The 22473-nt window shown below is 61.7% G+C and overlaps 1 protein-coding gene across 3 annotated transcripts in view; it reads right to left on the bottom strand.

Annotated features, from left to right (window-relative positions):
• Positions 1-22473, bottom strand: part of TLN1 (talin 1) — a 143678-nt gene that overhangs the window by 19149 nt on the left and 102056 nt on the right. For all 3 annotated transcript variants that reach the window (XM_065598567.1, XM_065598569.1, XM_065598568.1), the window contains 20 exons: positions 21703-21842; positions 19019-19112; positions 18395-18484; positions 17182-17304; positions 16557-16700; positions 15193-15354; positions 12289-12429; positions 11767-11948; positions 10838-10970; positions 9841-9942; positions 9483-9653; positions 8429-8578; positions 6823-6924; positions 6511-6630; positions 6054-6200; positions 5309-5475; positions 3621-3804; positions 3331-3456; positions 948-1064; positions 195-380 (listed from right to left, as the gene is read on the bottom strand). In XM_065598567.1, coding sequence (XP_065454639.1) covers positions 195-380; positions 948-1064; positions 3331-3456; positions 3621-3804; positions 5309-5475; positions 6054-6200; positions 6511-6630; positions 6823-6924; positions 8429-8578; positions 9483-9653; positions 9841-9942; positions 10838-10970; positions 11767-11948; positions 12289-12429; positions 15193-15354; positions 16557-16700; positions 17182-17304; positions 18395-18484; positions 19019-19112; positions 21703-21842 — 2781 coding nt within the window. The remainder of the gene's footprint in view (positions 1-194; positions 381-947; positions 1065-3330; positions 3457-3620; positions 3805-5308; positions 5476-6053; positions 6201-6510; positions 6631-6822; positions 6925-8428; positions 8579-9482; positions 9654-9840; positions 9943-10837; positions 10971-11766; positions 11949-12288; positions 12430-15192; positions 15355-16556; positions 16701-17181; positions 17305-18394; positions 18485-19018; positions 19113-21702; positions 21843-22473) is intronic.

The raw sequence follows: 22473 nt of genomic DNA, 5'->3' as shown, positions 1-22473 counted from the left end.
CCCCCTGCCCTGCCCTCCGGTGCGCCTCCTGCCCTGCCCCCCGGTGCCCCCCCTGCAGCCTATCGCCTTCCTGTCCTGCCCTCCATTCCTTCCCCCGGAGCCTATCGCCCACCTGCCCCCGGGTGCCTCCGCTGCAGCCTATCGCCCTCCTGCCCTGCCCCCTGGCAGCCCAGTGCCCCGTGTCCCTGCTGTACCTTGCAGGAGCGCAGCATGTCAGCGATAGCGCGGCGGCTCAGGTTGGCTGTGGCGATTACGTCCTCTTGCCGACATGAGTTGCCAGCGGCCACGGCCTTGGCTGTCGCCATGGTGATGCCTTTGGTCATGCGGATAAAATCCTCTGGCGTCGAGGGCTTGGCTGGAGGCACCTGGGCACAGAAAACCTGAGACACAAGAGGTGGGGATGAGACCAGGACGGGTGGTGGCGGGGGGGCAGGAGCAGGCTGGGACCGGGGGCACAAAATTAAGGCTGTGCAGGTACCGCAGCGTGGTCACTGCCTGACTTCAGGGTGCATCGCCGGCAGTGTCAGCTCGACCGAGACTGACACGCGACTTCCTGATCCTGGGAGGTAGGCGGCTTCCTGAAAGCCAGAAAGAGTGAGCAGTGCTGGTCCTTGGAGGCAGGCTCTGCTGGCACGCAGAGGGGTCGCGTGGTGTGTGCGCACGTGTGCGCTGCCAGCACACAGAGGGGCTGTGTGCCCCCAGGAGGGTGGGGGGGCAGGTGCTGCTGGCATGCAGAGGGGCTGTGTGCCCTGCGGGGGGAGAGAAAGGTGCTGCCGATGGGCAGAGGGGCCGCGTGCCACCCCCCCAAGGGGGGAGCAGGTGCTGCCGGCGTGCTGAAGGGCTCCGTGCCATTTCACTTCACCCTTGGGCTGGGTGCTGGGTGCAGAGGCAGCTGGTGAGGAAGGGGCAGCTCCTAGCAGAGGGGCGCTGGCCTGGCCCGTGCTCACCGCCAGCTCCTGGCGGATGTGCTCTATCGTGGCCTCCAGCGCACGGGTCCCCTTTGTGGCCTCGTCCTCCACGGCCTTCACCGTCTTCAGCAGGGAGGTGACGTTGGTGACCATCACCTGGCAGACAGAGAGGAAGGCTCAGTCACCCGGTCTGGGGAGCGCTGGGAACTGACAGCCCCAGGCCCTGTCCCCAATCCGCCTGCCACAGCCCATGCCTCATATCCCTCCGCCCCCAGCTCTCCTCTGCAGCCCATATCCCTCCGCCCCCAGCTCTCCTCTGCCTGCCACAGCCCATATCCTTCCGCCCCCAGCTCTCCTCCGCCCGCCACAGCCCATGCCTCATATCCCTCCGCCTCCAGCTCTCCTGCGCCCGCCACAGCCCATATCCTTCCACTCTGCCCACAGCTCTCCTGCACCCTCTGCCCGCCACAGCCCATATCCCTCTGTCCCCAGCTCTCCTCCGCCCGCCACAGCCCATATCCCTCTGCCCCCAGCTCTCCTGCACCCTCTGCCCGCCACAGCCCCTATCCCTCTGTCCCCAGCTCTCCTCCGCCCGCCACAGCCCACATCCTTCTGCTCCGCCCCCAGCTCTCCTCCGCCCTCAGCCAGCCACAGCCCATATCCCTCCGCCCCCAGCTCTCCTCCACCCGCCACAGCCCACATCCTTACGCTCTGCCCCCAGCTCTCCTACGCCCTCTGCCCGCCACAGCCCATATCCCTCCGCCCCCAGCTCTCCTCTGCAGCCCATATCCCTCCGCCCCCAGCTCTCCTCTGCCTGCCACAGCCCATATCCTTCCGCCCCCAGCTCTCCTCCGCCCGCCACAGCCCATGCCTCATATCCCTCCGCCTCCAGCTCTCCTGCGCCCGCCACAGCCCATATCCTTCCACTCTGCCCACAGCTCTCCTGCACCCTCTGCCCGCCACAGCCCATATCCCTCTGTCCCCAGCTCTCCTCCGCCCGCCACAGCCCATATCCCTCTGCCCCCAGCTCTCCTGCACCCTCTGCCCGCCACAGCCCCTATCCCTCTGTCCCCAGCTCTCCTCCGCCCGCCACAGCCCACATCCTTCTGCTCCGCCCCCAGCTCTCCTCCGCCCTCAGCCAGCCACAGCCCATATCCCTCCGCCCCCAGCTCTCCTCCACCCGCCACAGCCCACATCCTTACGCTCTGCCCCCAGCTCTCCTACGCCCTCTGCCCGCCACAGCCCATATCCCTCCGCCCCCAGCTCTCCTCTGCCCGCCACAGCCCATATCCTTCTGCTCTGCCCCCAGCTCTCCTCCGCCCTCTGCCCGCCACAGCCCATATCCCTCTGTCCCCAGCTCTCCTCCGCCCTCTGCCCGCCACAGCCCATATCCCTCTGTCCCCAGCTCTCCTCCACAGCCCATATCCCTCTGTCCCCAGCTCTCCTCTGCCCGCCACAGCCCACATCCTTCCGCTCCACCCCCAGCTCTCCTCCGCCCTCTGCCAGCCACAGCCCACATCCCTCTGCCTCCAGCTCTTCTCTGCAGCCCATATCCCTCCACCCCCAGCTCTCCTCTGCCCGCCACAGCCCATGCCTCATATCCCTCCGCTCTGCCCCAGCTCTCCTCCGCCCTCTGCCAGCCACAGCCCACATCCCTCTGCCTCCAGCTCTTCTCTGCAGCCCATATCCCTCTGTCCCCAGCTCTCCTCTGCCCGCCACAGCCCATGCCCCATATCCTTCCGCTCCGCCCCCAGCTCTCCTCCACCCTCTGCCTGCCACAGCCCATATCCCTCTGCCCCCAGCTCTCCCCCGCCCTCTGCCAGCCACAGCCCACATCCCTCCGCCCCGAGCTCTCCTCTGCAGCCCATATCCCTCCACCCCCAGCGCTCCTCTGCCCGCCATAGCCCATGCCCCATATCCCTCCGCTCTGCCCCATCTCTCCTCCGCCCTCTGCCCGCCACAGCCCACATCCCTCTGCCCCCAGCTCCCCTCCGCCCCGAGCTCTCCTCTGCCCGCCACAGCCTATGCCCCCTATCCTTCCGCTCCGCCCCCAGCTCTCCTCCACCCTCTGCCTGCCACAGCCCACATCCCTCCGCCCCCAAGCTCTCCGCCGCAGCCCATATCCCTCCGCCCCCAGCTCTCCTCTGCCCACCACAGGCCCACATCCCTCCGCTCCGCCCCCAGCTCCTACGCCCTCTGCAGCCCATATCCCTCTGCCTCCAGCTCTCTCTGCCCGCCCCAGCCCATACCCCATATCCCTCCGCTCTGCCCCCAGCACCCTCCCCCACATCGTTTCCCCCAGTGACGTCCTCCTCCCCAGCACCACCCCCTACCACCTGCTTTCCTTCCCTTGTGCACCCTGTTCCCTCCCCTCCTGCTATGCGCCCAGCTCCGCTTTTCCCCCAGCTGCCCACACACTGACCTTGGCCGAGTTCTTCAGCTGGTAGACGGAGGGGTCGTCCCCGGCTTTGCCGGCCGCCGCCTTGGTGGCACTAATCAGGTCCCCAAGCGCCTTGGCCACATCCTTGACTGCATTGATCAGAACCACCTGCGAAGGAGTAGGGCCAGGTCAGCGGCTTGGCTGGTGCCCCGCAGTGACGGACAGGGAGGGGGCAGGTTGAGAAGGGAGCAAGCTGAGTGTGCCGGGGCACCAAGGCCAGGCCCCACCCCAGCCCAAACGCCGTGTGGTCCCAGATCCCAGCCCCATCTGACCTGAGTCTCAGGGTCCTCGGAGCCCAGGCTGGCAGCGCCCAGCTTCACCACTTCTGCGAGGCGGGTGATGGTGGCCACGGAAGACTGGGCAGCCTGGGCCAGCTTCTCCTGGCTGGCAGTGGCGTTCTGCACCAACACTTTGGTGTCCTCCACCAGCGCCTTGGCTGTCTTCAGGATGCCCTCCCTGTGGGAGACCCAGGGGTCAGAGAGCAACAGCCTGTACCCGTCCTCTGCGGGTGAATCACAGAATCTCAGGGTTGGAAGGGACCTCAGGAGGTATCTAGTCCAACCCCCTGCTCAAAGCAGAACCAATTCCCAACTAAATCATCCCAGCCAGGGCTTTGTCAAGCCAGGCCTTAAAAACCTCTAAGGAAGGAGACTCCACCACCTCCCTAGGTAACCCATTCCAGTGCTTCACCACCCTCCTAGTGAAAAAGTTTTTCCTAATATCCAACCTAAACCTCCCCCCCTGCAACTTGAGACCATTACTCCTTGTTCTGTCATCAGGTACCACCGAGAACAGTCCAGCTCCATCCTCTTTGGAACCCCACTTCAGGTAGTTGAAAGCAGCTATCAAATCCCCCCTCATTCTTCTCTTCTGCAGACTAAACAATCCCAGTTCCCTCAGCCTCTCCTCATAAGTCATGCGCTCCAGCCCCCTAATCATTTTTGTTGCCCTCCGCTGGACTCTTTCCAATTTTTCCACATCCTTCTTGTAGTGTGGGGCCCAAAACTGGACACACTACTCCAGATGAGGCCTCACCAATGTCGAATAGAGGGGAATGATCACGTCCCTCGATCTGCTGGCAATGCCCCTACTTATACAGCCCAAAATGCCGTTAGCCTTCTTGGCAACAAGGGCACACTGTTGACTCGTATCCAACTTCTTGTCCACTGTAACCCCATGGTCCTTTTCTGCAGAACTGCTACCTAGCCACTCGGTCCCTAGTCTGTAGCAGTGCATGGGATTCTTCCGTCCTAAGTTCAGGACTCTGCACTTGTCCTTGTTGAACCTCATCAGATTTCTTTTGGCCCAATCCTCTAACTTGTCTAGGTCTCTCTGTATCCTATCCCTACCCTCCAGCGTATCTACCACTCCTCCCAGTTTAGTGTCATCTGCAAACTTGCTGAGAGTCCAGTCCACGCCATCCTCCAGATCATTAATGAAGATATTGAACAAAACCGGCCCCAGGACCGACCCTTGGGGCACTCCAATTGATACTGGCTGCCAACTAGACATGGAGCCATTGATCACTATGGGTGTGTGCGACACAGAGAGGTGGGGCCAGAGACTGCCCCCCATGGCCTGCCCCAGCCTTTCTGGGGGGGAAAGGGGGTCACAGAAAGCACGGCCTGCCCTGTGTGTGCATGTGTTACAGCTGGTAGGGGAGTGCGGGTGGGGGAGAGAACACAACCACGCAGCCCGCACCCGCTGTGTGTGAGTGTGTGTGTCAGAGTGTGTGAGAGAGTCAAAAACAATGTGTGTGTGGGGAGGGGCCCGAGAGTTGTGCCCGGCCTGCCACTTGCATCCCCCCTTCCGTGGGGGTGGAGTCAGACAGCATGGCGGGCACCCAGCCCCGCCCTCTGGGCAGAGCCATGCCCAAGGGACATGTGAAAGGTGGATGCTATAGCCAGCCCCTGGCGGCTGTGTTTGGATCGCCCAGCAGGCTCCCCGTCCACCCTGGTACCGGTGGTCGGCGAAGGTCTCGGCATTCTCCCGGTTCAGTGTCCCCGCAGTGGCGAACATGATGGTGGTGTCGAGGTCGGCGATGATCCCAGAGACGGCGCTGGCTGCAGTGATGCAGGCCTGGGTCCCGCGGTTCCCGGCCTGCAGGGCTGCCAACACGTGGGACACCTGTGGGGAGGAGGCTGGGATGACCCTGAGACCGATGGTGAGGGCAGAAACCCGCTCAGTGCTGTCCCTGTCACAGCCCATCACTGTTACTGCACCAGCAGGCACCACTCCGGCAGATATAACCACGGCTGCGCCCTCCCACCACTTGGCAGCAGCTGAAGCCGCTGGGCATCCATGCTCTGCCACGCAAACTAGACCCAGTGCTGGTCTGGAAGGGCAGCAAGCAGCTGGCACATACCAGGGACCAGAAAGGGACTCTCATGGACAGAAAACATGAGGGAGTCCAGAAAGCAATGCAGAGGAGCTGGGGGCACACGCCAGGTGGGGGCACATGCCAGGTGGGTACAGCAGGCATGGGGTGGGGGCATGCGCCAGGCAGAGGGCTCTGGCGGGTATAGCAGGCATGGGGTGGGGGCATATTCCAGGCACAGGGATCTAGCGGGTATATAGCAGGCACAAAGGGGCTGGGGGGTACATGCTGGTCCAACTCCACGCTCCGTCCTCCCACTAGTTTTTCTGCCCATGGCCCCTTCCTCTCCTCCCTGCCAGCCACTCCACGCTCACTCCTGCCCAATCACCTTCTCGGACACTTTGCGCGCACACTCGATCAGCTCCTTCTTCGTGTAGGCGTCGCTGGGGCTGCACTGCAGGGCTCCAGCCTTTGTCACCAGCGCAGCGCAGCCGTGGCCCAGCTCCTGCACCCGGTTCTTGATGTGGGAGCCAATCTAGGAACCAGCATAGGGTGAGGTGACCCAGAGCAGAGTCAGCACCGCCCTCCACAGGGGAGCTGACACACCCTCGATATCCAATGGGAAATCCCAACTCCCTCCCCCCCCCCCCCCCCCGGGACCCCGCCCTTCTCCAACCCCCAATGGGAGATCCCAGCGCTGCCCATTCCAACGCTCCCCCTGCCCCAGTCTCCAATGGGAGATCCCAGTGCTGCCCATTACCCCCTCTCCAGTCCCCAGTGGGAGATCCCAGTGCTGCCCCCCGCCCCAGTGGGAGGCCCCCGCGCTGCCCCCCAGTGCCCCTCACCTCGTCGTTCTCGGCGGTGATGGCAGCAGGCTTGGCTTGGTGAGCCAGCTGCCCGTAGTCGCTGGTGAGCTGGTTGGCCAGCGTGCCCAGCTCGTCCGGGTTGGTGGTGGATTTGGTGACCTGTAGGCAGAGGGGGAGTGAGAAGGACCCATCACACCCAGGAACCACTAGGCCTGCCAGCCCTCGCGCCCCTGGAGAAGGCCTTGCAGGGTCTCGGGCGGCAAGGCTGCACGCGGCCACCACCATCCTCCCCAGACACAGAGGGGGTGTAATGGGGAGGCCCAGAAGTCACTGTCTGCCCCCAACACTCACCATCTCCTGTACCGTCACTGCAATGGCCTTGGCTGTCTTGACCATGGTGGTCTGGTAATCCACAAAGGTCCCCTCCGGCTCCCCCATGGGTCCCTCATCCAGCTGCCAGAGAGAGAGAGAGCCATTAACGGGAGTCAGCCTGCTCCCAACCTCCACGAGCCTCCCACAGTGCCCCAGCCTGGGCCTGCCACCACATTTCCCCAAAGGCTCCCCTGAACATGCCCTTCCCGGACTGTGCCACTGGGTACTGTGGGCAGCCTGCTCTGGACAGCGGCGCGCGTGGCCCTCCCTGCCCCTCCTCATTCCCAACCACGCTCAGCGCCAGGGTCACAGCCGAGTCTGAGGTTCGTAGGTTCCAAGGCCAGACGGGACCATTGTGATCATTCAGTCAGACGTCCAGCAGGGTACAGGCCAGAGGCCTGCCCCGAAACAATTCCCAGAGCCCATCGCCTAGAAAACCATCTGATCTTGAGTTAACGGTTGTCGATGGTTGAGTTAACGGTTGTCGATGGATGTCCCCTGGGTAAGTTGTTCCAATGATTAATTACTCTCCCCGTTAAAAATGTAGCCCTCATTTCCAGTCTGAATTTGTCTTGCTTCAACTTCCAGACACTGGATCGTGTTAGACTTTTCCTGGCTAGACTGAAGAGGCCATTAGCAAATTTCTGTTCCCCATGTAGGGATCCAGTCACCCCTTCACCTTCTCTTTGTTCAGTAAACAGAGTGAGTCCTGGAGCCTTTCACTACGGGTATGTGTGCATAGCCCGCGGGAGCAGCCTCCCTGCCTGGGGGACAGATTTGGGTTGGCAGGGCTCGTGGTAGTGCTCTAGACCAGAGCGTCTCAAACCAGGGGGTGCAGAATGTATTCGGGGGGGGGGGGGGGGGCAGGAGAAGCCGTGCTGCCTTCAGAGCTGGGTGGCTGGAGAGCGGCAGCTGCTGGCCAGGCACCCAACTCTGAGCAGTGGAGAAGGGTGGCAATACCATAGCATGCCACCCGTACGTCTGCGCTGCTGCTGGCAGTGACGCTGCCTTCAGAGCTGGGCGCTCTCCGCTCTGCCTTCAGAACAGGGCAGCCGGGTATGTACTTGTGTGGCAGGAGCGGGTGGAAATTACTACAGACGGAAAGAAGGGGGCACAATCCAATCAATCTGAGAACTGCTGCTCTAGGCAGAGCTGCGTGGACAGACTCTGAAGCTGTGGCGTGGGCCCCCCTGCCCCCCTAGGACTCAAAGCCCAAGCTCCTGCCCCAGCTTGAAGTGCTGCCTCCACAGCGATTTGTCGGGTGCAAGGGCGAGCCCCACTAGCCCACATCTGTTGACCCGGCTGGGACACTTCTGCCGCGGGCTGTGTAGACGTACACTAAGGTACGTTTTCCAGTCCTTTAACTGCTCTCATGGCTCTGCTCGGGAAGGAGTGGTGCCTGGGATGAGCCCATCTCGTTCCACGGGATGGAGGAGGCAGGGACCCCAAATATACCCAGCACTTCATCCCTGAGCCTGTGGGCTGAAGTCCCTGGATTCTAGGGCACAAGATGGCAGCCATCAGGAAACAGCACCCGCCCCTGCCCAGGCCAACCCCTCCCCGCCCATGCGATGCTCCCCCTTGCCTGGTTTATGGCCTGGGTGATGGAGTCCACCATGCCCCCGACGACCCCGGCAGCGCTGGCAGCCTCATTGAGAGTGGTGGTCAGGTCCTCCACAGCTTCCTTCATCATCTGCACAGCCTCCTCCAGTGCCTCCTGCGTGTGTGCGGCTTGCTGCAAGCACAGGCCTGCGTCAGGCCCAGGCAGCCACCGGCAGGACACGGTGGCGGATGAGAGCCGGCGACCGGGAGCACTTGGGCCTGTGCTCACGGAACCCTCCTCGGTCACCTCACGTGCACACGACCCACCATCGTGTTACACACGCTCGTCGCTGGGGACACACCTACAATGCCCTGCTGTGGGCCGCCCTGCACAAGCGCACACCACCCCCGCACAGGTTCTCACCTGGCACACGTCCCTGAAATCACACACCAGTGCAGCGTGTGAGCCTCGCACGGGCCAGGAAGGATTAACAAGCCGTGGTGCGCTCCACCGACCCTGTCCCTCGCCCCCACATGAACGGTCAGGCGTGGAGGGGGCAGTAAAAGGGGGGAGCTGGCTCTAACGGCTGGGCAGTGACCGGGAAGAAGAGCAGAGCAGTCTGGCTGGGTCAGCAGCTGGGTGAAGGGCCGGTCTGCAAGAGGTAGGGCTGACCCCGCCGGTTCGTCCGCTTTGCTGTCAGGAACCCACTGGCGGGCTGCAGCTGGGCCTGCCTGAAAGGATGCGGCTGAAAGCTGGGGATTTCTTTGGTTTGTGTTTATGATGGACTCTGCCAGAGCGGGCTGGCTCCCTGCACCCGGGCCAGGGCGAAACTACGGTGCTGAAGTGTCCACTGGGGAAACCGAGGCACGGCTCTGCAGTGGTGCACTGTACCGTGAGGGGGTGCACAGGGATGGCATCTCTGCTACACACGCACACACACGCTGTACGGGACCCTGCTGCAGGTGTGCACACCGCCCTCACACACATGCACACAACTGGAGACGGGCTGCACCCCCCCTACACTCAGACATGCTGCCCAACACCCTGCTTTGGGCAGCCCCCTTTCTGCTCTGCACGGAGTGCTCCCCGCACGCACCTTGGGGTTCCCGCCGGCCTCCTTGGCCGTGTACAGCATCTGCAGGGCAGACTCAGACAGCGTCTTGGTCTGGTCCAGGAGGTTCATCTGCTGCTGGTGGTTGAGCGTCTTGGAGGCAGCACCGACAGCGGCCAGAATGAGCGGCTCGAAGTACTGAGCCATCTGGGACACCTGGGGACGAGCAGCATTAGTCCCAGGGCGGCCTGAGGCTAGTCCTCCTCGCCAGGCACCCCAACACAGGCCCCATCCCCCATATCCGGCAGACACAGTACGTCCTGCCCCACAGCACCCCGGCCCCACAGCACCCCAGCCCCACAGCACGTCCTGCCCCACAGCACGTCCTGCCCCAGTCCGTTACCTTGTGTCCCAGCTGCGAGGCCTCCGCCCTGGCGGCGCTGGCCACAGGCTCTATCAGATTGCTGATCTCCTGAACAGCAGTGATCATCTGGTTGTGCAAAGCCTGCGGGGGGGAGACACTGAGAAATAAGGCTGCCCCATGGCCCGGATCCCGGGGGCTGGAGTCACAGGGCCTGGCCAGAGGACCTAGAAGGGGAAGGGGGATGAAAGCCCAGGCCACAGGCCTGCCCCAGGAGAAGCAGGTGGCAGCGATTTGGTCACCGGACTATCCCAGCAGGACTGGTTTGGGGGCTGAGAAATTAGATCCCCCACTAGGGGCCTGTCTAAACCCCATCCTTTGGCATGTCAGGGCAGCCAGGCTGGTGCTGGCCACTGCCTGCCCTACACAATGGAACCTCGCTTCACGTCATCACTGGGGCGCACGAGAGCGTGACCACGTGCCCCACACAGGAGGGGGCAGTTGGTCCCCACAGTCACTTGGACAGGGACCCAAGAGAAGGGCAGGTCCCCATGGGATCCACTCTGCAGGGTGCCCAGCACCAGTCATGCAGGGCGGGGAGTCAGGCAGGGGCTGCGGGGAACTGGTGTGTGATGCCAAACCCCAGCATCTCTCATGGAGCAAAGAGGGGCTCAGCCAGGAAGATCCCGGGATCTGCGGGTGCAGGCGCAGGGCAGGGTTCCAGGAGTGCTGGGGGAGCAGAGACCCATAGGGGTAAGGCAGTTTCCAGACTCCGTGCTGATTTTAACAGCGCTTTGGTCAGTTTCCCCAGGCGTCAGGCTCCTGCTGGGAAGGGAGCCCCTGAATTTGGGGGGTGAGGCTGCGCAGGGAGCTCTCTCTAGAGTGCCGCCCCCAGCCCCAAGCATGGCAGCCACTTGTCTCTGGCTTTTCCCCTAAGAGCTGGGACAGAGGCCCCCTGGTCGAGAGGGGCTGGGAGCAGCCTGTGCTGGGGGAGCGTAGAGCCCCCAGGCAAAGAGCCCATGCTGCCCCCCAGACTCACCTCCTGGGAGATGCCCTCTCGGGGGGCCAGCTGCTGGCTGATGGCAGCCAGGGAGGCCTGGTCCACATCCCGCATGCACTTGTTCAGCACTTCGATGGCCTCGTCGCACTCCCGCTGCCCAGGAGCCTTATCCCTGTGTGACAGCCCACTGTCAGCAACGCCCGGGCCGGGACGCAGCCTTGACTTCCCCCTGGGCAGTGTGCAGGCACCAGGGCCCCCAGGGAACCCACGGCCCAGGGGAAGGCCAGGCTAGTGCCCCAGGCTGTTCACCCCTTCACTGCCTCCTCCCAGAGCCGCAGGGAGCCCAGCCCCAGGCCTGCGTCTGGGCAGCTGCCCGTCCTGAACCAAGACAAATGGCCCTGGCCTTGCTGCGCGGGAGCAGGAACAGGAGCGTGGGACTGGAGGTGTTCATGGTTCTCCTCCAGCTCCATCCCACCATGCACCACTGCACTTCACTCTGACTGGTCTCCCCATCTCTGGGCCAGCACGCCGCCATCCTCCTCCCTTGCCCAGTGGCTGCTGTGACACTGCCAATCACACCCTGCCATCTCCCTGCCCCTCCCGCACAGATCCCTGCCTCAGCGCCTGGAAGGCCTTGTTCCCACCCAGGCAGGCGCTGCCCAGCCCTGCACAACCGGCCGCCACGAAGACGCCCAGCAGGGAAATGGCTTGTGAAGACGTTCAGTCCTGGGCTGGGCTCCAGCAGTAATGCCCAGTGAGATGAACGTGGCTGCTGCCCGTTCTGGAGCCCAGCTGCCTGCAGACCCAGGCAGACGTCCCTGTGGACCTCCCACCTGTGGCATGTTTCCAAGACAGGCTCGAGGCTTTGCCTGTAAATGAGATCTGAGCAGCTCCGGGCAGCGGTCTGGGGGGACGACCGACAGCGCTGGGCAGCCGAAAGGAGACCCCAGCCATCGGCCTGCACTCACCGCATGTTGGTGATCAGCTTCTTGATGGAATCGGAGACGGTGCGGGAGTGACCAGCCAGCACCGACCACTTGGGCGGGTCCTTGGGGTTGACAGCCAGAGAGCGAGCCGTCTGGATGAGGCCTGCCGAGCTCTCCAGCATGGTCTTGGCAGAGGTGACGATGGGCTCCATGGCTCTGCGCCCCTGCCAGGGAGAGACGATGGCCTCTGTGACCCAGAGGCACTGCCTACTCCCTGAGACCAAGGCCCCCTGTCTTCAGCAACCTCCCTCCCCCTCCGATTCCCCCCATATCTGACTTCATCACCCTCTCCCCATATCCCCTCCAGTTCTCTGAGACCTGCCGCATCCCCCCGCCCACATACCTGATCCAGGAAGCCACCCCAATCCCACCCCCAGGGCCTAGGGCTCTCGCCTGGGCCATGCTTCCCTCCTCCGCAGTCTGAGCTAGGAAGGAGCAGTCCTGGACACTCCCCCGGTGCCCTGTGCAGGGCACGCTCCATGCCCGCCCCGTGGCAGCTCTCACCTCAGGGCTGATCTGGGCTGGGATGGTGGCGAACTCCGGGTTGGAGGCGAAGGCCGTCAGGTTATCCACGGCCTCAATGAGGGGGGCGGTGGCTGCCCGGCATCGCTCCCGGTTGTCCTCGTTAAAGGCTCCGTCCAGCGCCTGAGGCAACGGGAGAGACCAGCTGGTTACTGCAATGGGCCCAGTCGCCAGCCCTGCTGCACCCCCAGCTGCCCCCTCCCCAGTGCGGTCGCTGGGGACCCCCTGAGCAGCCAGCCCAAAGGATGAAAACCTGAGAGTCTCTGGATAAAGTTGAGAAGTGGGAGCAACAAGGGTGATGTCGTGGTTGGTGTCTGCTATAGACCACCAGACCAGGGGGATGAGGTGGACGAGGCTTTCTTCTGGCAACTAGCAGAAGTTGCTAGATCGCAGGCCCTGGTTCTCATGGGAGACTTTAATCACCCTGATATCTGCTGGGAGAGCAATACAGCGGTGCACAGACAATCCAGGAAGTTTTTGGAAAGTGTAGGGGACAATTTCCTGGTGCAAGTGCTGGAGGAACCAACTAGGGGCAAAGCTTTTCTTGACCTGCTGCTCACAAACAGGGAAGAACTAGTAGGGGAAGCAAAAGTGGATGGGAACCTGGGAGGCAGTGACCATGAGATGGTCGAGTTCAGGATCCTGACACAAGGAAGAAAGGAGAGCAGCAGAATACGGACTCTGGACTTCAGAAAAGCAGACTTTGACTCCCTCAGGGAACAGATGGGCAGGATCCCCTGGGAGAATAACATGAAGGGCAAAGGGGTCCAGGAGAGCTGGCTGTATTTTAAAGAATCCTTATTGAGGTTGCAGGAACAAACCATCCCGATGTGTAGAAAGAATAGTAAATATGGCAGGCGACCAGCTTGGCTAAACAGTGAAATCCTTGCTGATCTTAAACGCAAAAAAGAAGCTTACAAGAAGTGGAAGATTGGACAAATGACCAGGGAGGAGTATAAAAATATTGCTCAGGCATGCAAGAGTGAAATCAGGAAGGCCAAATCACACTTGGAGTTGCAGCTAGCAAGAGATGTTAAGAGTAACAAGAAGGGTTTCTTCAGGTATGTTAGCAACAAGAAGAAAATCAAGGAAAGTGTGGGCCCCTTACTGAATGAGGGAGGCAACCTAGTGACCGAGGATGTGGAAAAAGCTAATGTACTCAAATGATTTTTTTGCCTCTGTCTTCACGAACAAGGTCAGCTCCCAGACTGCTGCACTGGGCAGTACAGTATGGGGAGAAGGTGACCAGCCCTCTGTGGAGAAAGAAGTGGTTTGGGACTATTTAGAAAAACTGGACGTGCACAAGTCCATGGGGCCGAATGTGCTGCATCCGAGGGTGCTAAAGGAGTTGGCGGATGTGATTGCAGAGCATTGGCCATTATCTTTGAAAACTCCTGGCGATCGGGGAAGGTCCCGGATGACTGGAAAAAGGCTAATGTAGTGCCCATCTTTAAAAAAGGGAAGAAGGAGGATCCGGGGAACTACAGGCCAGTCAGCCTCACCTCAGTCCCTGGAAAAATCATGGAGCAGGTCCTCAAGGAATCAATTATGAAACATTTAGAGGAGAGGAAAGTGATCAGGAACAGTCAGCATGGATTCACCAAGGGCAAGTCGTGCCTGACTAACCTAATTGCCTTCTATGATGAGATAACTGGCTCTGTGGATGAGGGGAAAGCAGTGGATGTGTTATTTCTTGACTTTAGCAAAGCTTTTGATATTGTCTCCCACAGTATTCTTGCCGCCAAGTTAAAGAAGTATGGGCTGGATGAATGGACTGTAAGGTGGATAGAAAGCTGGCTAGATCGTCGGGCTCAACGGGTAGTGATCAATGGCTCCATGTCTAGTTGGCAGCCGGTTTCAAGCGGAGTGCCCCAAGGGTCGGTCCTGGGGCCGGTTTTGTTTAATATCTTTATTAATGATCTGGAGGATGGTGTGGACTGCACTCTCAGCAAGTTTGCAGATGACACTAAACTAGGAGGCGTGGTAGATACACTAGAGGGTAGGGAGCGGATACAGAGGGACCTAGACAAATTAGAGGATTGGGCCGAAAAAAACCTGATGAGGTTCAACAAGGACAAGTGCAGAGTCCTGCACTTAGGACGGAAGAATCCCATGCACTGCTACAGACTAGGGACCGAATGGCTAGGTAGCAGTTCTGCAGAAAAGGACCTAGGGGTCACAGTGGACGAGAAGCTGGATATGAGTCAACAGTGTGCCCTTGTTGCCAAGAAGGCTAACGGCATTTGGGTCTGTATAAGTAGGGGCATTGCCAGCAGATCGAGGGACGTGATCATTCCCCTCTAGTCGACATTGGTGAGGCCTCATCTGGAGTACTGTGTCCAGTTTTGGGCCCACACTACAAGAAGGATGTGGAAAAATTGGAAAGAGTCCAGCGGAGGGCAACAAAAATGATTAGGGGTCTGGAGCACATGACTTATGAGGAGAGGCTGAGAGAACTGGGATTGTTTAGTCTCCAGAAGAGAAGAATGAGGGGGGATTTGATAGCAGCCTTCAACTACCTGAAGGGGGGCTCCAAAGAGGATGGAGCTCGGCTGTTCTCAGTGGTACCTGATGACAGAACAAGGAGCAATGGTCTCAAGTTGCAGTGGGGGAGGTCCAGGTTGGATATCAGGAAACACTATTTCACTAGGAGGGTGGTGAAGCACTGGAATGGGTTACCTAGGGAGGTGATGGAGTCTCCTTCCTTGGAGGTTTTTAAGGCCCGGCTTGACAAAGCCCTGGCTGGATGATTTAGTTGGGAATTGGTCCTGCTTTGAGGAGGGGGTTGGACTAGATGACCTCTTGAGGTCCCTTCCAACCCTGATATTCTATGATTCTATGATGCTTCTCTCCCAGGCCGCACGTTGCGTGGGGGCAGAGAGGTACCTTGATGGTCTTGACCAGGTTGGCCGTGCTGTTGGCCACCTCCTTGGCGGACTGGACGAACTGGCGCTTGGCGACGGGGTTCGCGGTGCGGGAGGAGGCCAGGCGGCAGGTGTTGCACAGGGCCGAGGTGTGCTTGGCTACGATGGTGGCCGCCGACAGCACCTGCAGAGAGGGACAGGGGTCACAGGCTGTCCTGTCCAGCCCTAGATCCCAGCTCCGACCCCCTGCACCCCCGCCTGCTCTCCCCCCGCCGTCCTGTCCAGCCCTAGATCCCAGCTCTGACCCCCTGCACCCCCCTCCTGCTCTCCCCCCCACAGAGCGGGGGCAGGGGTCACCTGCCATCCTGTCCAGCCCTAGATCCCAGTTCCGACCCCCTGCACTCCCCAGCCTGCTCTCCCCCCCCGCCGTCCTGTCCAGCCCTAGATCCCAGCTCTGACCCCCTGCACCCCCCTCCTGCTCTCCCCCCCACAGAGCGGGGCAGGGGGTCACCTGCCATCCTGTCTAGCCCTAGATCCCAGTTCCGACCCCCTGCCTCACCACCGCCTGCTCTCCCCCCCCGCGGTTGTCCAGCCCTAGATCCCAGCTTCAACCCCCCACACGCCCCTCCTGCTCTCCCCCAACAGACTGGGGCAGGGGTCACACGCTGTGCTGTCCAGCCCTAGATCCCAGCTCCGACCCCCTGCACTCCCCTCCTGCTCTCCCCCCACAGAGCGGGGCAGGGTCACCCGCCATCCTGTCCAGCCCTAGATCCCAGCTCCAACCCCCTGCACTCCCCTCCTGCTCTCCCCCCCGCCATCCTGTCCAGCCCTAGATCCCAGTTCTGACCCCCTGCACCCCCCACCTGCTCTCCCCCCCGCCGTCCTGTCCAGCCCTAGATCCCAGCTCCGACCCCTCCTGCCACTGGGGGAGACGGGCCTCCCTGTATTCCCCGCCTCACCCCTGCCCATCCCCCTGCGCCCTGCTCCTCCCCAGAGCAGGGACTCCCTGCACCCTGCTCCCCCACCCCCACAGAGCAGAACCAGAGAGGTCACCCAGCACCAGCTCCTGGACCAGCCCCACACAAAGTAGGGCCAGGAGGTGCCTGGAGAGCCCATGGCCACAGCCCCATCCAACCCCCCAGCGACAGACAGGGCCCGGCTCAGCCAGCAGGGACCCACGGCCAGCACCTATAGCAGGAAGCGCCTGGAGCTGCGTCATTAGCCAGCTTGGCTCTGGCCCCAGCCTCCCAGCTGCAACCCCCCAGGGCTGGTGCCACGCCATGCCCAGGACTCAGCCCTTCCAGCTGCTCCCACCTTCCCCGCCTGTGAGCGCAGGAGGGAGCCTGGTGCCCAGACAGCCTGCTCCTTCCCAGCGCCCTCACCCACCTGGGACTGCGTGCAGGCCGGGTCCACCAGGTTCTGGCAGGCCATCTGGATCGCTTGGTTGGCTCTGGCAAACTGGGTGGGGTCCACTAGGCCCTGCTGTCCGGCCTGGCTGTTCGGGTCCGAAACAGCCACCAGATAGGCAGCCTGGGAGCACCAGAGAGGGGAGAAGTTGGGAACAGCACCAGGGCCAGACAGGCCTAGGAGTGGGGGCTGAGGCAGCGCGGGGAGGGGCTCTTGGGGATGGCACAGAGGGGAGGGGAGGGGTGGGGGGGGCGAGGCAGCGCAGGGAGGGGCTCTTGGGGACCGCCTGGTGGGGGTCATGCAGCAGGGGAGGGGCTCCGGGCAATGGTCCAGAGGGGAGGGGTGAGGCAGCAAGGGGAGGAGCTCTGGGGGATGGCACAGAGGGGACGGGTGGGGGGGCGAGGCAGCAGGGGGGAAGGGCTCTGGGGGGGTGAGGCAGTGCAGGGAGGGGCTCGGGAGTGGCACGGAGGGGACAGGTTTGGGGACGCCGGTGGCAGAGTAGGGAAGGGCTCGGGGTACGCAGCGGCAGTGCAGGGACAGGGTCTCTGGCAGCCGGCCCCAGGGCAGTTGTGAGGGGCTGAGGCCAAAGGCCGGGCTCTCTCACCTGAGCAGCGGCTTCTGTGAACCCACAGAGCGCCTTGGAGGCTGTGCTGACTGACTCCCCGAACTCGGACAGTTTGCTGTTCTTGGCATGCTGGGAAATTCCAGCCATGGCTTCGCCCAGGACCTGCAGGAGAGAGAGGTGTCCAGAGACAGAAACCCCACAGTGCCCCCGCGAGCGAGCCTGAGATGGCTTGGCGGGGTGGATGGAGAGACAGACAGACACGCTGCCCCCTGCTGTGTCAAAGATTTAGCCGCATGCACATTGTCCAGCCTCTCAGCACCACCCACCTTGATTCCTGCAGCCTCTCTCCACTCACATTGCTCATACCATGGCCCTGTTCTGGCTACCGCCCCCCTCTGCTCCCCATCTCAAGGGCATCAAGTTCAGGCTTCCAGGCCCTTCACGGCTCATCTAGCCCCACTCACCCACTCTTCTGCCTGTGAGCCAGCAACCTGGCTGCTCCTCCCACAAACCTCTCCGCTGCCCTGGGAGGCCAGACCGTCTCCCCTTGTGCCCTGATGGGAACCAGCCTGCTAATGCGGGGCTGTGACGGGCCCAGGAGGAGAGAGAGGCCTTTAGCACAAACTTCTGTGCAGAGGTCTTATCCCTCCCTGCACTGCAGGGTACCAGGCACACTGTGGGCATTTCAGGGAACAGCAGGGACAAGATGCCCTGGATAGAGACGTGCAGTCCACCTAGAGGAAAATGCGTCCCTGCCCCGGAGCTCAGCCAGGCCATGGGACCAGCAGCCCAGACCCTGTGTTCAGCAGGGTGGAAGGGGTCCGGGCACCCAGGAGCACAGGGCAGGAGAGACCCCAGACACCGACAGAGACTGGCACGAGGAGAACAGGAGAAAAAGCCAGCCCTGCACTGCGGCTGGCCCAGGCCACGAAGGGCCAGAATCCTGGAGGGGTTGGTCTCTGCACAAGAACCCGAGCCCCTGGAGCATTCCCTGGGCTGCCAGGGACAGGCAGAGCGAGCACGGGCGAAATGGCAGATGCCTGGACATAGGGTGAGAGCAAGTCACTGCACCTGGCAAGCTGAAGGGAGCAGGAAACCTGCTGGGAGCAACCAACACAAAGGGCCTTCCCAAATACCCACCGTCCAGCTCCAAGCCCCAGCTCCCCCCGAATCACCTGTCCACCCCCCACACCCCGATCCAGCTCCATCCACGCACCATGTGCCCCCTGTGCCTCCATGTCCCCAACCTCACCTTGGAGTTCTCCATGACGCTGTCCAGGCAGTTGAAGTAGGACATGTCGTTGACAGCCTGGGTGGGGTTCTCCAGCAGCTCCCGCACCGTCTGCAGGGGGAGACATGTCAGAGCGAGCAGCAGGGGGACAGAACAGAGAAGCTGAACGTCCCCCCTCGTCCTCCATTCCTGACTGTTCAGAGCCCCAGCCAGGCCCCCCCAATGTGATCACTAGTACAACCTCTTCCAGCAGGAAGGACTCAGGGATCCCATGCTCCGCGCCACCCCCAGCTCTCCCAGCGCGTCCCCCGCCTCAGGCATCCCCCCGCCACCCCCAGCGCGTCCCCCCTGCCTCGGGCGTCCCCGCCACCCCTGCTCTCCCAGCGCGTCCCCCACCTCGGGCGGCCCCCCCACCCCCAACTCTCCCCTTGCCTTGGGCCCCCCCCCCCTCAGCTCTCCCCCCGCCTCAGGCGACCCCCCCACCCCCGCTCTCCCAGCGCGTCCCCTGCCTCAGGCGACCCCCCCACCCCCAGCTCTCCCAGCGTGTCCCCCCGCCTCAGGCGCCCCCCCCCACCCCCGCTCTCCCAGTACGTTCCCTGCCTCGGGCGGCCCCCCCGCCACCCCCAGTCTCAGGCGGCTCCTCACCTCCAGCTCCCGCAAGGCGTTGTCACACTCCTTCTGGCCCGGAGCCTGCTGGGTGCACATTGTGATCAGCTGGTTAATGCTGTCGGTCACGGCTCTGCAAAAACAGAGAGACACACACTCAGGGGCCGCCTCAGCACCATCAGCAGGGGGCACTGCAGATTGGGGGGCAGGAATCCTCGCAGCAGGAGGCACTGCAGATTGGGGGGCAGGAATCCTCGCAGCAGGGGGCACTACAGCACCACAGTGAAGAGACTGGATCGGGGTGAGCCCAGGGCAGCTCCAGACCTGACTGAGCCCCACGGATGTCAGGCCTGGCCTCGGCCTCACACAGAGGGGCCCATCCCTGAAAATCCTTCGCTGTTTGCTAAGCTTTGCGTTGTCCAGTCCCCAGCACCAAGCGCATCGCAGACAGAACCTGCCTTCGGGAGACACACCAGTTCCCTTTCTGCCAGCCGCCTCGCAGTAAAAGTCATCACCTTGTGAGCTGCTCTGCGGAGAGCAAACTGGCCGTGGCCACGTACGTCAGAGCAGACCTGGCTGAGGCGGGACTGCTCCATCGAACTCACATCTCTGGCACACGGGGTCTGGCATTTCAGAGCGGTGAATGTGTGCAAAGCCATGGCCTACCCAACATGTTCTTCCTAAGCTCCCCCAACCAGAGATCTGGGGCTACAGAGTCAGAGCAAAGTGGAGTTGAGCTTTTGGACTGAGCTTCGCTCCATGACCTTCACCTCACCCATGATCCAGAACAAGGGGGTACTTTTCATTCTGCCAGATGGAAGCAAGACTGCTCCCTGAACCGCACCGGGCCCACCAGCACAGGCCATCATCCACTTCCCACATCGTCAGCATTGGCCAGTCCTTCCCAAAGCTGGAGTAACCATCCCTACTGTGAGCACCAATTAAACCCTCACTGGATGAGCAAACTGGCCCAGCTGGACGCAATTCTCCGACTGCTACAACACTGGGATCCCGCACGGCGTCTCTACCGAAGCAGCTTACTGCGGTTCACAAAACCACTGACAAGCTGCCACCAAGTCCCTCCTACGAGGTCGTTACAAGACCCACACTCCCTGCCTGGGTGAGGAGTGTGCAGAACTCCTCAAGCAACATGAAGCAAGTGGCGATTCAGATATCCCCACGCATCTTTAGATGATGTGAACGTTCCTAGCAGAGCAAGGTGAGAGCAGGGTACCATGGGATGGAACACGTGATGTCCAGCTGCAAAGGGCACCATGAGAGAGGCTGGCGCTGCTCAGAACCCTCCAGCTAAATGCCACCACCCAGTCTCTCCAGACAGCTTTGCACACCCCGCCGAGCTGGATAAGGACAGGAAGGCTGAAGGAGGTGAAGGAACAATGGCGGCAATACAAACAGCACTACCGCAAACCGAAGGCGACTCCCAGCCTTTCACCGCAGCAGAAAGAGAATGGGTGATCCCAAACAATGCAAACAGGTACATCTCTCCTGAACTCCTGGAGAACCTGGGGAAAGCTATGGCGAGCCAGCTTCATATCTAGAGTCAGTCAGCAGAACAAAACACTTGAAAACTGGAGCAGAAGAAAAGCAACAGCCTTGCCAACACCGGAGAAAGATCCCTGCCTTGCCACCACTTACTGCCCCGCCTCTGCTAAGCCGCAGGTACAAATATCCTTCACAGAACTGCCCCCACCCTCGCTATCCTGGGTGCAGATCAAGCAGGCTTCAGCTCAAATTGCCGTGCCGGTGATGAAGTGCTGGCACTCAGCACCGGCACGGAGAATGGCTTCCAGGCCCGGCAGAAGACAGGTGCGGTGTGATTCCTAGATTTTCCTGCTGCCTAGGACAGGATCTGGCACACAGGCCTCCTGTGCAAACTGTCACTAGTCCTACAGAAGTGGGTTGTGTGACTGTGGGCCTGTTGCTGTGAGGCAGTCGGTTTCAAGATTCACTTGGACAAAAACACAGCTTCTGGGAGTCCAATAATGGTCTGTCCTCAGGGCCCAAGTCTAGCACCGACACTTCAGTGACCGTCCCAGCACCACCCCACGGCATTGTATTCACAGAGAACACAGCCGTCTGGCAGTGCCGGACAGGGACTGCAGGCGTCTAGAAGTCCTAAACGCTAACATAACAGGGAGGCCTAGGGTTGTGGAAGGGGGAGACAACCTACTACCAAAAAGACAGTTTCAAGCTGCTTCCACCTACACCAAAACAGCCAACGAACGGCTTCCTGGAGGGGGACAGGCTGGTCTATGACCCAGAGCCTGTGTATCTAGGTGTTACGATGGCCTGAACCAGGACTGTCAAGGAAAAGCTCACCGAGACTCACTGAAAATACAAGAAACAAACTGATGAGCAGCCAGTTGGTCTATGCGGGAAGCCCAGGTGCAGCCCCTGCCTTGTGCTGTCCCGGAGCAGAGTTCTGCTCCCCGCCGTGGCACTAGCCGACACACTGATGAATGAAGCCAGCAGGCTGCAACTGTCGGCAAGGGCTGCCTGGTCTCTCGTAGCCTTGTACGATCCCTTCTCCCAGCGATTCAATGGCTCAGACAGACTGACTGTCTATGTAGATGCAAATGCAATATATACACACAGGGTGCCTGATTGCCCAGCCAGAGGGCCCTGGCTCTGCGGGCACTCGCCTGTCTCCCTCCCTATGGGGCTGGACAGCCGGGCACCAGACTGTGAATGGCATCTCCTACCGTGCAGCGGCCGCCAGCTGGTTCTTGAGGTTGGGGGCAGTGGGGTCTGCGGAGAGCGCCTTAGCTGCCAGGAGCAGCTTGCTGGAGGACATAGAGATGCTCTTCAAGTTCGACACCACCTGTGCTTGGTCCTCCTTATTCTGCAACCAGCCAAGAGACCCACCAGTCACCCTTGCAGGTCACTCAGAGCCAGCCCTGCTCAGCCACACCTCCTGCCCCTGCCCACACCCCCAGGAACCCCTGCCCGGCTCAACCCACCAGCTGCCCTACCCAATTCAAGCAGAACTTGCTAATGCCCTCTACCACCAGCCAGCCACCCCCTTCCCAACTCCGCAAACAGCCCAACCGCCAGCTCAGCTAACCCACCAGTCACACCGCCATCCGGCCCAGGGACTAAATAGACAGCCAAGCACTGCATCAGCCTCTCACACCAACCCCCCAGCCATCCCACCTACGGCCAAATGGCTCTTCAGCCAGGCACTGGAGAGCCAGCCAACCCCGCAGCCAGTCACTGCATCAACCACCCACGCCAACCCCCGAGCCAGCCAGCCAGCCACTCCCGCCAACCCCCCAGCCAGCCAGCCAGCCACTCCCGCCAACCCCCCAGCCAGCCACTCCCGCCAACCCCCCAGCCAGCCAGCCAGCCACTCCCGCCAACCCCCGAGCCAGCCACTCACGCCAACCCCCCAGCCAGCCACTCCCGCCAACCCCCCAACCAGCCAGCCACCCACGCCAACCCCCCAGCCAGCCAGCCACCCACGCCAACCCCCC

Source organism: Chrysemys picta, chromosome 6, assembly GCF_011386835.1.
Source record: "Chrysemys picta bellii isolate R12L10 chromosome 6, ASM1138683v2, whole genome shotgun sequence".
Lineage (NCBI taxonomy): Eukaryota > Metazoa > Chordata > Testudines > Emydidae > Chrysemys > Chrysemys picta.
The sequence above is the reverse complement of the archived record's forward strand: the minus strand, read 5'-3'. Positions and strand labels throughout refer to the sequence as shown.